General features: G+C 39.8%; 1 protein-coding gene across 3 annotated transcripts in view; it reads right to left on the bottom strand.

Moving 5' to 3' along the window:
- VCAN (versican) overlaps positions 1-15319 on the bottom strand; it is a 99392-nt gene that overhangs the window by 7466 nt on the left and 76607 nt on the right. For all 3 annotated transcript variants that reach the window (XM_063423698.1, XM_063423699.1, XM_063423700.1), the window contains 2 exons: positions 10534-10692; positions 9240-9322 (listed from right to left, as the gene is read on the bottom strand). In XM_063423698.1, coding sequence (XP_063279768.1) covers positions 9240-9322; positions 10534-10692 — 242 coding nt within the window. The remainder of the gene's footprint in view (positions 1-9239; positions 9323-10533; positions 10693-15319) is intronic.

Raw genomic sequence — 15319 nt, 5'->3', positions numbered from 1 at the left:
GTCCTGTTGGGTGGCAGACTGACTTGTGACATAAAACGAGCTAAAAAAGCCAGAAGTATAGCAAGAGCTGTAAAGCACAAAACTTTATTAGCCAGTCACTACCTATTCTCATTCAGATGGCTGATAATTAAACAGAAGGAGTATAATCTTCCCATCATGGACAAGATCCAACCTCATTCAAGATTTGTTATTTAAATTCTCAGATAAGCAGCCTTTCTTGATGGGCTCATTTTCTTATTAACAGGTAATCCACTCAGGTCTTTCAGGTGCTTGCACTACCCAGGTGAATCCAGGAGTATCTTAGCTTTGGGACACTCCTGTGGAAAGTTTCTTTATCTCCAAAAGGCTCATCAAGTGCCTGAGATCAATCACTCAGATTTTGTATTCCAAAATAGCCAACAAGCATTGTGTTTGACAAAGCACAGAAAATTGCACTGATGCCAACAAAACTTTACTGCTTGACCTCAGTATTGTGTAAAGGCAAATAATCTTCTGCACATGACTGAATCTAGGAAATAATTTACTTGAAATACATCTATTTAGATTTTCTGGGGAAAGGAAACACGTTTTCAGCATGTTTAAATAAGCTGTCTTTACAAATCTGTCTTGGCACTTTTTGGAGCTTGCAGTTTTGATTTTTATTCTCTTTCATTCTGGCTACTTCCCTATCTGGTTCCTCCTTAATGCAAGACTAATGTGGCAAATTAAAGAAAAAATAACAATGGAAGAGGTAGGGATTGGCTGATTGGATACTTTCTGTGCCATTTCATCTAAGAGTGAAGCAACATTTCCTGCCTGGTATTTATCACTAAGCTGAAGCCAACATTGCAAACCTTACTATCACCCTTTTCTTCTCCTGCCATAGCTCTGATAAGAACAGGAATACACTTCTCTTTTTTTTTTTTTTTTTTTTTTTTTTTTTTTTTTTTTTTTTCAACACAATAGCAGACAAAGTCTTAGACATCTTTATCAGGAAAGGCCCTGAATGAGTCCCTCACTGTGGGAGTTGTTATAATTGGACAGTTTAAGTAAAAATTACATCTCATTTTCAGCGAGTCTCGGGAATTACTCGGTGGCTGAACCTCAACAAGACCAGCACGAGGTTACAATGAGCATATGCATCAGCCCAGGAAACCCTCATTTGTGACTCACAGTGCTGTACAGCACTGATGCTGTTACAGGAGGCACTTGGAAAGTTTAAAAAGGATTGCATTTCTTTTCCATAGAAAAAAAATCAACCAGATTTCTGTGAAGATTTGGTAATGTATGAAATACTTCCATTAAAGTCGCCTACTATTTAAATGCATTTTTACATGGGAAAGACAATAAGTTATCTTACAGTGCAAACCCTGTTCCACTAAAATTCCCTCCAGTCCTGCAAAAGGTTATTCTGTTTAATTTTATGAATGGAAGCAATCTGATAGAACTCACCAAAAGCATTCTGAAGATTAAAAACTCAGTGGGAGTTTAAGCACACACCTTGATTTAAAGGCATGGGTCATGTCTTAAGGGGGACTATCACAGGGAAGATCACATGCAGGATTCAGACAGATCCTAAAATGATTGCCTGAAGGAGGGACTAAGTGTGTGCCTAAATCGTTGCTGGGAGAAACTCAAATCAGTTTGAAGACAATCCACAAGTACACACAAAAATCACGTAGTGATCCTGATATTTTTTTAGGTTCTGGTTGAATGCCTTCCCTTCAGCTCCTAATCTGAGGTTTATTTGCATAGGATTTGGGAAGCCGGCAGTGTTTGGACCAGGCAGGGACCCAACACTCCCCATGACTGAATCACACACACTGTGAGCAAGACAAACTCCTAGGAGGAGTGCTGCTAAGTACTTCTGCAAAAGATTTCACTTGCAGGGGTTGGGGTTTTTGGTAACAGAGAGATGGAGTGTATTGAAAAACTTTGTGAGTCCTGTGCAACATTTTGCAAAAAACAAAGGGACTCTAGAAAACATGCATTCATGTTATGGGTATCAACAAGAAGGGATTGCAGATTGAATAAGCAGGAAGAAGTCTGCAAAAGAAATAATTTGGGAAATAAATCTATTTAATTGAAAGCACCGTCAGGCCTATAGTTTTGGGAAAAATATGATTGTATGGAGATGACTAGCTCTGGGATGTTTTTAAAACAGTACCACAGAATGACGATTTTTCCACGAGAAGCAGAAAACGGCGAGTACGGCAGTGAAACCCCCACTAGGTGACGCTGTCTACTTTCGCCAAAGCCCAGAGCGCTCCAAAATCATAATCATTCCGAAAAGACAACTCTTTACCATGTTTTGTTTTCAGAATAGTGGCTTTCATCACACCTTGTACAGTTCAATTTTGAGGGTATGCTGTGTGTGATGGGCTCTCAGAAGTCACTCTAACAGCTGAGAAATGATGTTAAAATGAGTGGCAAAGAAAGTAGGGTGGTAAGTGCTGGTTTTGTGTAATTTGTGTTTGTTTTGGAGTCACTTTGACATGAATATATATTTAGCAGCATGATGCCAATTGTGTGGGGTGTGATTTAATCTTTTGTGCACAGCTACCAGGAGAGCCACTGGGGAAAAAAAACCAAAAACCAAAAAACAAACCAAAAAAACCCTGCACTTTGTCAACATTTACTGCAGGTTTGAAGCTGTCCAAGAATTTTAGCCCAGAGTAACAAGTAATTTCAGCCCAACAGTAACAAGTCTCTGAAGTAACTGTTGACCCCTTGGTAAAAACAAGACAAAACCCCACTTTGTCCAAGAGGCCCTCGTTACGACATCCTGAACCAAAAATATACCTGTCATTAATAACATTATATACTTCTCCTCCATTTAAACATGGGTCAAATGAGCATCTTAAAAAGAGGCCATAATGACTGACTGCAGCAGAGAACCAAAACATTTGGTAGGTTTAAAATCTCCTTCTCCAAGGATCCTGTGGGACATGGGCACAATGAACTTTTTGTTTGCAGCTGACTACAGCACTTTTTTAGTTTGTTTGCTTTACGTAACCCTCAGAGGCAGGCTCTTTCAGTACAATACTCCAAGCCTTTTGAAGGTTTTGGGTTTTTTCTGTGTGTGTGTGTGTTCAATGAAGTTACTCTTTCTGAGAAGGGTGCAGTTACAGATTTGCTCAAGTTAAAGCCTTTTGATTCACAGACCAATAAATGAAGGAAAAGAGAGGGCTTTGCTTTTGCCAGAATTAAGCTTCTGGGTTGTTTTCCTTTTTTTTTAATTTTTTTTTTTTTTTTTTTTTTTTTTTTTTTTTTTTTTTTTTTTTTTTTTTTTTTTTTTTTTTTTTTTTTTTTTTTAATGTAGCTACCTAACACTGACAACCCGAGGAACCATCTTTGCAGAGCACAAAGCATAAACGCCCCTGTGCCAAAGGGGAGGAAAAACCAAGGCAGGGTCTCTGGACAGCTTTAAAAGTAGCAATATGCCCCGTCCCTTTCCTGGCTGGCAGCATTCTCCCAGTGACAGACAATCTGGCCACAGACACTGGCCAGCTCCTTATTACAGCACTAATCTTATGTAATGGCAGTGAGCTCACTGCCCTACAAAGCACTAATTATCAGCACCATTTTCCAGGGGATGTGAATAACCCCCCTCGTGGGACGGGGGCCCTGGGCACAGCCCCAAGTTGCTGTGTGTGTTTAATCCATAACATGAATAGCTCGAAAGGGCTCCTTGTCTGCTGCGCCTGCTCACAAGGGTCCTTAGCAAACACAAAGGGGGAGCTGCCAAAAGAAACACCAGATTTTCTCTCTCTCTCTCTCTTTCTTTCTTTCTTTCTTTCTTTCTTTCTTTCTTTCTTTCTTTCTTTCTTTCTTTCTTTCTTTCTTTCTTTCTTTCTTTCTTTCTTTCTTTCTTTCTTTCTTTCTTTCTTTCTTTCTTTCTTTCTTTCTTTCTTTCTTTCTTTCTTTCTTTCTTTCTTTCTTTCTTTCTTTTCCTGTTTGGATGGGTGTGCTTTACAGCTGTAAAAGTTACCATTGGCACAGCTAAGTGAATTATTTAAATTCAATTTCTCTGGCATATTTTCAAGCATCCCGTTGTGTTCTCTCTCCCTTTGATCAATTATTAAATGCCTCTGCTGATAACGTAAGTTTTGTTGGTTTGTAGTTTGTATTGCATCACATTTGAAGTATAAAAAGATCCAAGCAGGAAAATTCCTCTGCTCACACAGTTGTGTGAGTGTTTGGGCCTTGCTTGCTTCTCCTGTATCACTGTGGTTTCTCCCAAATGTGTTTGTTTTTACTGCTTAGAGCCTTATAGATAAGGCTCTAAGCAGTAGTAAGCTTAGATAAGCCTTGTGGGATGAAGATTGTCCTTGATACATACTTAGAAGAGTTGTTCACTGTTGGAGAAATGCTGGGAGAAAAGTCTACAGTAAAGTGCAAGAACAATTTAGATTCTGTAATTTTCTAAATGTTAATAAAGACTATATATAGCAATTTTCACTGCACTACAGAATGTAAATCAGAGGGAAAAATAATGTTCTTCCACACCAAAGTAAACAGAGCAGCCCTAAACTACCTTGAACAGAAGAAAAGCAGAGCTAGCAAAACATGTTCTAAAAAACACTATATTATTCTCTCCTACCTCTTGAATCTATCAGTGTAATCATACCTGAAATGTCTTGAGCAGAAATTGGCTTGTTTTTCAGGAAGTAATGAATAACAAAGCTCTAAAAGAACTGGGGTGCTGCGAGTTCTCTAAGCACACCTCAGGGCCTGCTCTCATCACCTTCACTTTTGGGCCAAATCATCTGAAATCAGGGACCAGGCAGATTTGCCAAAGTTTGCAGCTTCTTGCTCGTCCACACAAGCTCAGGTGATGCTCTCAGTCCCAGCCCAAGCCTGTGGCACTGGCCCTTCATCGCCAGCTCTCACTGAACTTGCCCCACATGTGAAGATTGGAGTTTCCTAAAAGGACACACACTTTCTGTGCTGCACTAACACAGCTGCCAACAACTCCTTCTTCCCCTTCATATAAAATAGAAGGGTCCAGCAACTCCTTGACATTCAGGTAAAAAAGGTGTAGTTATTTTGCCCCAACAATTGTTTTGTTTTGTGGCTTATCAGCTCCAGAACATGAATTCCACCTCTCCCAACCAACAGAACCACTGAAAAATTCTTTCTTTCAAAAACAGAAAAATAAATAAATAAGAGGATTAAAAAAAAAAAAAAAAAAAACAAGAACAGAGCAGGGACACCATGTAGATGAGAAAAGATTGCTTCCTGCCACCCAGATACAGCACAGCAAATCAGAAAAAACAGATACATGTGAGCAGCTATTGGATCCCACAGCTTACTGTAATTAAAGCTTATTTTATTCTGTTTACTGGACAATGTGCCCTAACCATAGCCAAGGAGCACTTTGAAGATAAGTTCTGGCTTAAGCCAAGAGGACACAAATTTGTTTTTTAAGAAAATTAAAAAAAAAAAAGAAAGACAAATATTAGCATATTCATCTGGGAAAAAAAAAAAAATCCTGTAATGATAGACGAGTTACCGGAAAACCATTTTCTTTTTGGAAAGTGCCACCTGAGCTGACAAAATTTAGAGCATGCGAGGTGGGACACAACCACGTTATTCAAGTAATTTTGCTCTTCTCAAGCCCAGAAGAACCCTGTGTTTGGATTGCAGTGGGTACAATAAGCTGAACATGTGTGTTTTACCAGCAGATGGTGTGGCTTTATCTGCACAAGATTGTGCCATTTTGCCTGAAAGGCAGGAAACTGCTAACTAGTTTTGAATTAAAACTGTTTTACAGTTAAGAAATAAACTTGCCAAATCCACCCCCCAAAATCTCACATATAATGATGCATCATGTATTTCAGTGAGGTAGATCAAAAAATATCTTCAAGTTCTCTATTCAGTAGCAGAACCTACAGTATTGTGATTTGGGAGTGGGCCTGTTTATATTTTATTAGGACAATTTTTCTTGTCCCAGGAGTTTGGTTTTTTGGTTTTTTTTTTAATGAAAAACAGGCAGACTTAATGCAAATATAGACAAAAGTCATGTGGGCTGGAAATATTTAAATACTGTTCCTTACTTTCTCACTGAATTTGGTTGTATTCACTTCCTTATTCAAGACACCAACATTTTCCTCCGGGAATTCTGAGAGCCAGAGCGTGAATTTACAAAATCACTCTTCATCTTTTCCAAAACTTGCTTACTGGGATTATTTTTCCAAATTCAACATAAATTTCAGCTGAAGCACAAAAAATGTGCACAGGAATACAAGGTGGGGTGGGTTGGGGGTGGGGGGCGTGCATTGACTGCTGCTGCTGCTGGTTTTGCTGAATTGTTAACAGAGAGTGTTTTCTATAGGGTTGAAAAAGGAAGAATTCCAAGGCATCAAAAGTGGCTGACTACATTTAGTCCACTATTAGGCACCTAAACAGACTTTTTCAGAAGGGCTGAGACCCTGTCAAGGCTACTTTAGGTTCAGCCTAGGTTTCCAAGAAAGAACCTTAATTCTATATTCTCATTTACATGCTTTGCCCAAATACCATTTTTAATGGTGGCTGGCTCTTGGCATCAGTTTAAGAACATCTGGAAAAACACAACTTGTCAGGGGCTGAAAATGTCAAAAAATTAATGATTTCCTTCCATTGAACCCACTGGCCAGAAAACATTTTAGGTGCAAAGAAAGAAAGAAGAAAAAAGGTATTTTATCCCTTTTCCCAAAATTGCCAATAAAATATCTGGTAAAAGATATTTCTGTTGGTTTCCTTATGTTGGTGGGAAATGAGTACCAAAGCAATGTAAACCTTTGTCAGCGTCTCCAGTAGTGGAGCCTGTGTTTCAAGCATTTCCAATACCCAATTCTAGGGACTTTTTTTTGGTTCAGAAAGAAAATTCATATGAAAGAGAAACTTGTCACCCACAGCATATCTTGATGTGGCTGTTGCTGTTAATTTACATTTTCTTTTAAGTTTATGAAGCATCAGAACTGTTAGGGGTTTATTTTTAATCCATAGAACTTCATAAAGCCTTGCAAGCATGATTTTTTAGACTGAATCAAGCTGTTATTGGAGAAAATTCAAAGAAGTATCAAGATAAAGATGAATGTGAACCACTTGTAGCTGCACAACCACCTTTCTGATAGTATCTCCAAGAAAACTGATATCAGGAGGATGCCCAGCAGGCTTGACAAATTTTCCCCCATGGCAGAAGTGTTGAATAGAATTGTGGATATTTTTTTGGAGAGTGCATAGAGTTAGGAAAGAAATTTAGAAACAGCTGAATACAGATGCACCCTGATACACAAAACATGTAAAGGCCATTTAAATTTTGGCTATAGGCAAGAGCCACCTCTAAACTCAGAAATTCAATCTAGAACCTGAATGTTGGTGTAATAATTCTGATTTTTCTGATCACTAATTATGCTAATGCATTTAAAACCATCATGAATTCTGCTTACCTGCGCACACATAAAAGAGGGAAATTTTCTACCTGCATAGTATTTAAATTCACTGTAATTTTAGGGCATCTAGGGAAATAGATTTGATGTATATATTTAATTACGTTATCATTCCTATTAGTTACTAGAGAAGTAATAAATCACTGTAACAACAAGAGTGGTTAGAAAGTATGAGAAATAAGTTAAAAGCCAGGGAAAAAGGAACAAATGAGGCAGCTGCTCAGAACCATGGGATCCAGAAACCATATGGAATAAGTTATGAGGAAAATCTACTGAAGCAATGAACATAAATGATTTCAAGAGAAACCTAAATTGTTTCCGAAGGAAGAGACAGAGGGAAGTTGTTAAAAATGAAAGAAAAATAAGGTGAAAGAAACGATCAATCAAAACAGAAATCTGTTGGGCAGATGGTACCACTATGTTCCCAGAATATGTTAATTTCTTGAAATTGAAAATTACAGTATTTGGTCAGTAGCCTGAAAAAAAAAAAAAAGAGAGAGAGAGAGAACCAAAACAGAATCTCAGGTCTAATTTTAATTTTCCTCGAATTCATAGAATCATAAAACGGTTTGGATTGGGAGGGACCATGGGCACCTTCCACTAGACCAGAGTGATTAATCAGTGGCATAACAACTCTGTCTTTGGAATATATAAGCATTTATCTTATTTTATTTTTGGTGTCTGGAATCACCAATGGGTGCCTTGGTACCAGTCCAGATGCCCTGAGCCACCAGTGAGACAACAGAAAGTTTCACCAGCATTTCCCACGCCACCTTGTTGTCGCCTGCCACCCACAGCCATGTCCCCAAGAAAAGTCTAATTCATAAACCACTTCAGAGCACTTTAAGGTCTGGTTATTTACATGAAATGTCAATAAATGAAGCCTGCCTCGTCCCAGGTGCCCCAGGTGTCTTTGTACACCAGTTGCAGCCATAACTGTAGCAACAACAAGTCTGTAGCAACAACAGGTGTGTCCAGATGCTCTCTGATTTAAAAGTTCGCAACTGGAAGGGAGAATAATAACAAGTTTGGACTTTTTCTTAATGTAATGTTCTTCACTGGGTGCTCAAGAGCAAATAAATCACCTGTTTCTCCTACCAAAGAGATTATTTTGAATGGGGAAGAGTTTGATTATTCCCTATATGTCCATCAGCTCTTTGATTTGAGTTTGTTGATGGTTGGTAAAGATGTTTTCTCCCTTCTTCAGTTGTTTTTGTCTTTGTTTTAAGTCAGCAAGAGGTATCAACAGCATCTTACAATTTTATGGATGAATTACGGGCTACAGGCCTCCTGAACCAGCTTAGGGTGGCTGCTGCAGAGCTGCCACAACAGAGCAGGTTCCAGAAATGCTTGTGAGGCTCCTCTGTGCACCCCAGAGACCCAGCAAAGGCAAGAGTTTGAATGCCAGATCATCACCCAAAAATGCATCCTGGTGAGTGAGGAGAATTGCCACACATGGCCTTGCGCAAGGCAAAAGGATCACAAACCAGCTCCAGCAGAGACTCTTAAATTACCACAGTCTCACATTTTTGAGTATTTCTATTTGAAACCTTTGAGAGTTCCAACACATATAATAGCAGGAACTAAGAACAAGACCTTAGAGCTAAACCACAAACTATCAGGTGTCTCAAAATTAATTTACTGGCTGTTTGCTCAGGTCCATATCTAGTGACAGGCAGATTTTTTTGGCTGTTTCATTGTTGTGGTTTTTTGTTGTTCTTGTTTTGTTTGTTTTTTTTAAATGCAGCTTCCCTCATTGCTAGTGGGAATTTGATAAGCCGCCACAAAAAGAAATGAATCAGTGATTTCAGCTCAAAGGCATCTTACCAGTGGGCTACCATCAGTCCAGCGGAAATCACGCTCAAACATCTTGTCATTGAGGCCAATCCACTGGTAGTCATGGCCAATACCTAGGGAACAAGATGGGTATTTTTATTAACCTTCCCATACATGGAAGAGATTTCACCAAAGAAAATAATTTTATGCAGAATGAATCAGACATCCTGTTCTTAAGATTATTCTGCTCTTTGTTCCAATGACTGGTTTAGAGGTTCTTTTCCAGCTTTTTTGGTTTTAATTTGAGATGTGTATAAAAATGCAGATTCTCATCTAACAATTTTAAATGACCCTGTCTCTTCACTCCCATTGATGTCTACCAAGGCAAAGAGAATTAATTTCCTACCTGAGAATATATGAGGGAAGAAAAAAAATTAAAATCACATATTCTAATCCACATTTTTCAAGTTTTGATTAGGCTGTGACCAGTGTTGTCTAAATTTTACAATACAACACAGCAGCTATTTCTTATACCTAACTAACATGATATGTGGTGGCATTGGCTTGATGTCATATGCACAAAATACCTTAAGTCTCCAGAAAAAAAAGGTTTCAAAAACTTTCAATGCCAAAACAAAAGTTCCTGTTTTCATCCCTCCCCCCAAAAAGTATTTTCTGTTTAACAAATAATAACTTAATAGTGATAGAAAACTTGCATTAATTACAGAAGTAAACATTTATAACACAAAGTGTGCCTTTAAAATATTCTAAAAGTATGTTTTAAGTTGAAGACATAAAAGCTGAGTGGTAAGGAGACCTTACCAGTTCTGAACCCTCAGTGACCTCTCTTGTTCAGAGCCACACAATATCCTAAGCTGGAAGGGACCCACAGGGTCATCAGTCCAGCCCCTGGCCCTGCACAGACACCCCAACAATCCCCCTGTGCATCCCTGGGAGCAGTGTCCAAATGCTCCTGGAGCTCTGGCACCTCAGGGCTGTGCCCATTCCCTGGGGAGCCTGGACAGTGCCCAGCATCCTCTGGGGGAAGAACCTTTCCCTGAAATCCAACATAAACCTCCTCTGAGACAACTTCAGGCCATTCCTCAGGTCCTGTCCCTGCCACAGGGAGCAGAGATCAGAGATGGCCCTCAGAGGATGTTGGAAACCACAAGTAGATCCAACCTCAGTCTCCTCTTCTCCAACTGAACTGCTCAAGTAACCTCAGCTCCTGTCTAGACCCTTCCCCATCTCCCCACCCCTCCTCTGGACACTCCCTGAAACCTTCAGATCTCCCTGGTGTTGTGGCCCCCGAGATGTGAGGCAGAGGAACGCCGTGGGTACGCACGGTTGACGAAGATCTGCTCCTCGTGGGACAGGATGCTGGTCAGGTGTGCTCCCTGCAGGCGGCACTCCCGCTCCGCTGTGTCCCACGTGCGCCGGTGCGCAAAGTACTTGTAGCACTGCCCCTGGAACTTGTGCCAGCCATAGTCACAGGTCTCCGTGTCTGCAGCAAATAGACAAAGCACATTCCTGTCAGTGCACCAAAACCAGGCACATTTAGTCAGTGCACCAAAACCAGGCATGTTTGGTCAGTGCACCAAACACAGGAATGTCTCGTCTACACTAAGAGATTTTCTGTGCGACAAAGCTTCAAGAAAAACACGCTTGTTAAGGCATACAAAATCAAACACTCATCATTGAAACCTCATTTTCAGGTAGTTCTGCTTAACCAGTTTCAGTACCCCCATCCTTGAGACCTCACTTTCAGACGTTCTGTGTACCCACTTTCAGCAAACTGCAAGAATATTACTTATCTAAGGCACATAATTGCAATTAGAAACTTGGTGGCTTTCCACAGATAAAATTGAGCTGAATCTGGGAAATTTCAGGAGGACATCTTCATCCATAACCCTGGATGGATGAAATAACTGGATGCTGGACTGCAGTGAACCTACATTTCATCAGTTTTCTGAGCCTGTATGTGGGGATGGGACTTTTCACTTCCAAGGACAAATGGTTCTTTAAGTGACTGTACTAATTTAAGTTTGGAAGAAACTGAAAATTATATGAAGGGAAATTATTGTGATTTTTCAGCCCCTAGAAGCAAAGTTGCAATATTATCTTTCTGAGCTCATGCCTCCAAATCCTCCCCTAAAACCCATCTTCCTTGATAAAGTCAACTTTAGGCATCAATTTGTTAGGCTTGCAAAGCTGAAATACAAAGTAATGAAATTGCATGTTGTCTGTGCTTGCATGAGGCATGGTGCTGATAATGCATCACAGAGAGAATTAACAGCAGCCACTATACCCTTTCAGCTCAAAGAGAAATAAACACAAGCCTTGAAACAGGAGCAACCCATGGACCTGATGTTAATTGTTCTGTCAAGGTTAGGCAGCTGTAAACAGATGGCAAAAAACAAGACTTTCAGTTCCAAGTTTGCTTCTGCAGGGATGAATCACATGTAAAAAATCAGCATTAATAAGATGGGCAAACAAGTGTGATGTCTAAATGTGTCTGAGTTGTGCTTGAGGATGGGAAGGACTTGCCAGTGATAAGAGGGAGTTTTAGGGAGGAGTGGGAGAAACAACAGAGGAAAGGCAGAGAGTTTTGACCTATGACAGATGCAAAGGCATCATAAAGCACATTTCAGCACAAGATTAGAGCACGTTTCAGCCACAGCTGCCTCAGCAAGGGATGGTTCACCCTGAGGAGCTTCAGGATGCTGAGGAACAGAAACACAAGGCCTGGACTCCCCCACCCCAGCCACCCACCCACCAGGAATCGGCCATTTTCCAACAACTTTTATCAGTCCCCTAAGCAAAATGGTGTCTGAAGAAAACTGTTCCAGGCTTTCCAGAGTTATGGAGAAATTCTGGTCTGGAAACTAGATTTCTCATTTTCAAATCTATGCAGACAGTGGTCAATAACATGCTTTGGCCAAAAGGGTTCTTTTTGCCTGAGTACAGAAACAGCCAAATGTTGCAGTATGTGCCAAGGGTTGGTGGCTGCAAATACCTTAACCAAGGGATTACTTAGGTTTGAGCTGCTACAATCTAAAAAACAGTTTTTCACAGCACAGGTTCTTAATCACAGCAGGAAGAGGCTATTTCCATCCTGACACCAAATTGTCTATTTTTTTTCAAAGAAAGGTTTTAAATCCCCCATGACACAAACTAGATTTTACGTGTACATAATATGGATTTCAAAGTGCAAACATATGGCATCAGAGGCTTATCAGAGTTTCTCTAACACTAATAATGTAGTCATTGTCTTAGGAGCCTGATATCAAAATGATTTCCCAAAAGTCATCAGTATCGACATAAGTGTACCAAATGCAAAAGCATAATAAAGCTTACACTGATTATCTCCCTTCTATTTCCAGGAAGTTGAACCGTAGAAAACTGCTTGTTCCTTGAGTCATCCCAGCTATGTAAAAAGGAATGTAATCTACATAACCAAATTGTTAGGTTTTTTTATCTTTTCCCTCTTTGTATTCTTTGTGAGGTGCAGGCTGCAGACACAGCTTTAATCTCTGGCATCTAGGTAATTTTTAAAGTTTAGTCTGCCTTGGACTTTCTATAACATTTTTTTAACCACACGAGGCTGACTAACAGACCTATGTCCTTTGTGAAGGCACTTAAGATTTTATTATTTATCTTGTCCAGGGAGTCCATTGTCCCACAAGAAACAAGTCAGATAATAACAAGAAGCTGAGAAAAACATGGTCAGAGAGGATTTCCAGGCTATTCTAATCAAGCCTTCCTGTGCCTCTGCTAGGGAAGAAGTGAAGGATTTGAGAGAAGGTCTGCTGAAAGGCACATTGGGGAGGCAAAGAGGCTTGAAAAGACAAAACAGAGAAGACTGTGTTTACAAAGTTAGATATAATGGCCTGAGCATGAATTATAAATAACACAATTTCTCTTCTTAAGGCAAAAGGTGCCAAATGCTGACAAAGGGAAAAGTTAAGTAATTTCTGCACCTGTGTGTATCCCAAATCTAAAACAAATCAAAACAAAAAAAAAAAAAAAAAAAAAAAGAAAAAAAGAAAAAGGCAAATAACCCCCAGAAATGACAGCTATAAAATACATGATGTTTTCAGATGGTGAAAAAGAGGATTTTTTTTGTTTGGGGTTGGGGAAGTGGTTGGAGATTCTGAGGTTTGTTTTTGGGGGGATTTTGCTTTTGGTGTTTGCTGTTGGCATTTTTGGGGGTTGGTTTTGTTTTTTTTAGTGGAGAGGTTGATAAGAAGAGGGAAAAAACAAATAGGAATAGGAAGATTTGAGATTGTAGAGGATGAAAAATGCAAACCAGGCAAGTAAAACAGTGGGGACCATTTCACGTCTGCAGAGTTTTGTCCTCAGCGTGCAACCTTTACTCAATTTAGAAAGCTGAAAGGGCAACAAAAAGGTAAAAGAGTTCCATATGGGTATAAATTTTTAGTGCCTTTAGCTAAGCAGTAGACACTAATTGCAAGTGGCTGTAAATTTTCTGGCCCAACCACAGTGAGCAGAGTAGGTGCAAGCAGTTATTGAATGCAATACTTCACATTCATTGTGTACCCAGTCACAGATTTCTGTAACTTTATTCCAGCATGTGGTGGAAAGACTGAAACACAGTTCACCATATTTGTCATGCTTTAAAGCTCGTCTAGGGTTTATGACAATTTTCAGGGGTTTCCAGTGGTGTGTGCAAGGAGTTACTTTCACAGTTTCTGTTCTCTGTAACCACAATTGAACATGTGTAACAACATCCCTAAACACTGCATTAAAAAAAGAGTTCTCTGTAGGTTTGATATATAATTAGGGATTGCTGTTTCAAAAGCTGCTGACAATAGGTCCATTGTCTTTAAAGAAATTCCAGAAGAAGCTTAAAGGAAATAAAGACTGACAAAGGTACCAGAACATAATGAGAGTGTTACTCAGCTGTGAATTTTATCAGCTCTGCCTTCAGCTAATGACTCTCTGCCTTCAGCTAATGAGGAAATGCTGGAGGCCACTTAACCCACATATCTCAAAGAGAAAACCATTTCTCTAGTAAATATCCAAAATAATCCCTTTTCAGCTGATAGACATCAGTAAGAGACCATCTGTTTTCTGAAAGTATCTTTTCCCTGAGCCCTTCTCAACTACTTCAACCCCAACCAAAAAGCCCTGGGAAAAGAAGTGAATTAAATGAGAGGGGAGTAATCACAGACACTGAAACAATGAACTTGAGTTATAAGAACACATGATTCCTGATAGAGTGGTTAAAACCACAGTTGTTTTGTTTTCAGGACCTGGAAGAGAGCAGTTGGTTAAATTATCCCAAAGAGGCGCATCCTGTTACAAACACACATGTGCCATTTTTGCACATATGTCCAGCTGCAAGCAAGCCAAATCTTAAGCTTAGAACATTCCTTGAGAGCAGGTAGTCACTAACTAGGGTAAAAAAAGAAAAGGAAATTCTGGCCAGCTAAGGAAAGAAGAGGAAAATCCACAGAGGTCCTCATGTGCTCATCCAGTTCTCATAAAGAGAACTCACCCCTAAAACTGAGGTTCAAATTTTAAGTCTCTACCATTTCCTGAGAGTTATCATAGGGGCTTTTCACAGAGGGATGACAATGGAAAGACTGATTAATGTCCCAGAATAAAACTCACACCAAGACTTACTGTAGTCTCCTGTCACTGTTTGGAAAACTGTTTTGGGCATATTTATGAGTTTTAAGGGACAATGTTAAAATGTCAGAAAGTGACAAGCAGAATTTGCATCTTTCCTTTGAAAAGATACACGTGGTAGGCAAAAGAGGATATTGCCTCTTTTAATCTCACCTGCACCAGAAGTTATGCTGTCTTAACTGAGCTAACAATGTAGTTTAAAGGCAAACCTTTCAAGGAACTTTCAGCTGCACTATTTCTAACATCTGACAAATTCAGCTCTCTTCAGGAAGATGTTCCCGGGCTCAGACTGCTGAACTCTTTCCACCTGGCAAGAGGAAGGGCTGTCAGGGAGCCAATTCCAGCTCCCTGAGCCTCAGGACTGGTTTGCCTCAGTCTGGATTAGATCACCCAGAAGGTTCCTTTAGCTTCACCACCTGCCAGAGGTCCCTGACATGCAGCTATGCTGTCCCCTGGTCACTTTCCTTCCAAATGCT

This window comes from Prinia subflava, chromosome Z, assembly GCF_021018805.1.
Source record: "Prinia subflava isolate CZ2003 ecotype Zambia chromosome Z, Cam_Psub_1.2, whole genome shotgun sequence".
NCBI classification, from domain to species: Eukaryota; Metazoa; Chordata; class Aves; order Passeriformes; family Cisticolidae; genus Prinia; species Prinia subflava.
This window is presented reverse-complemented; position numbering and strand designations above follow the sequence as displayed.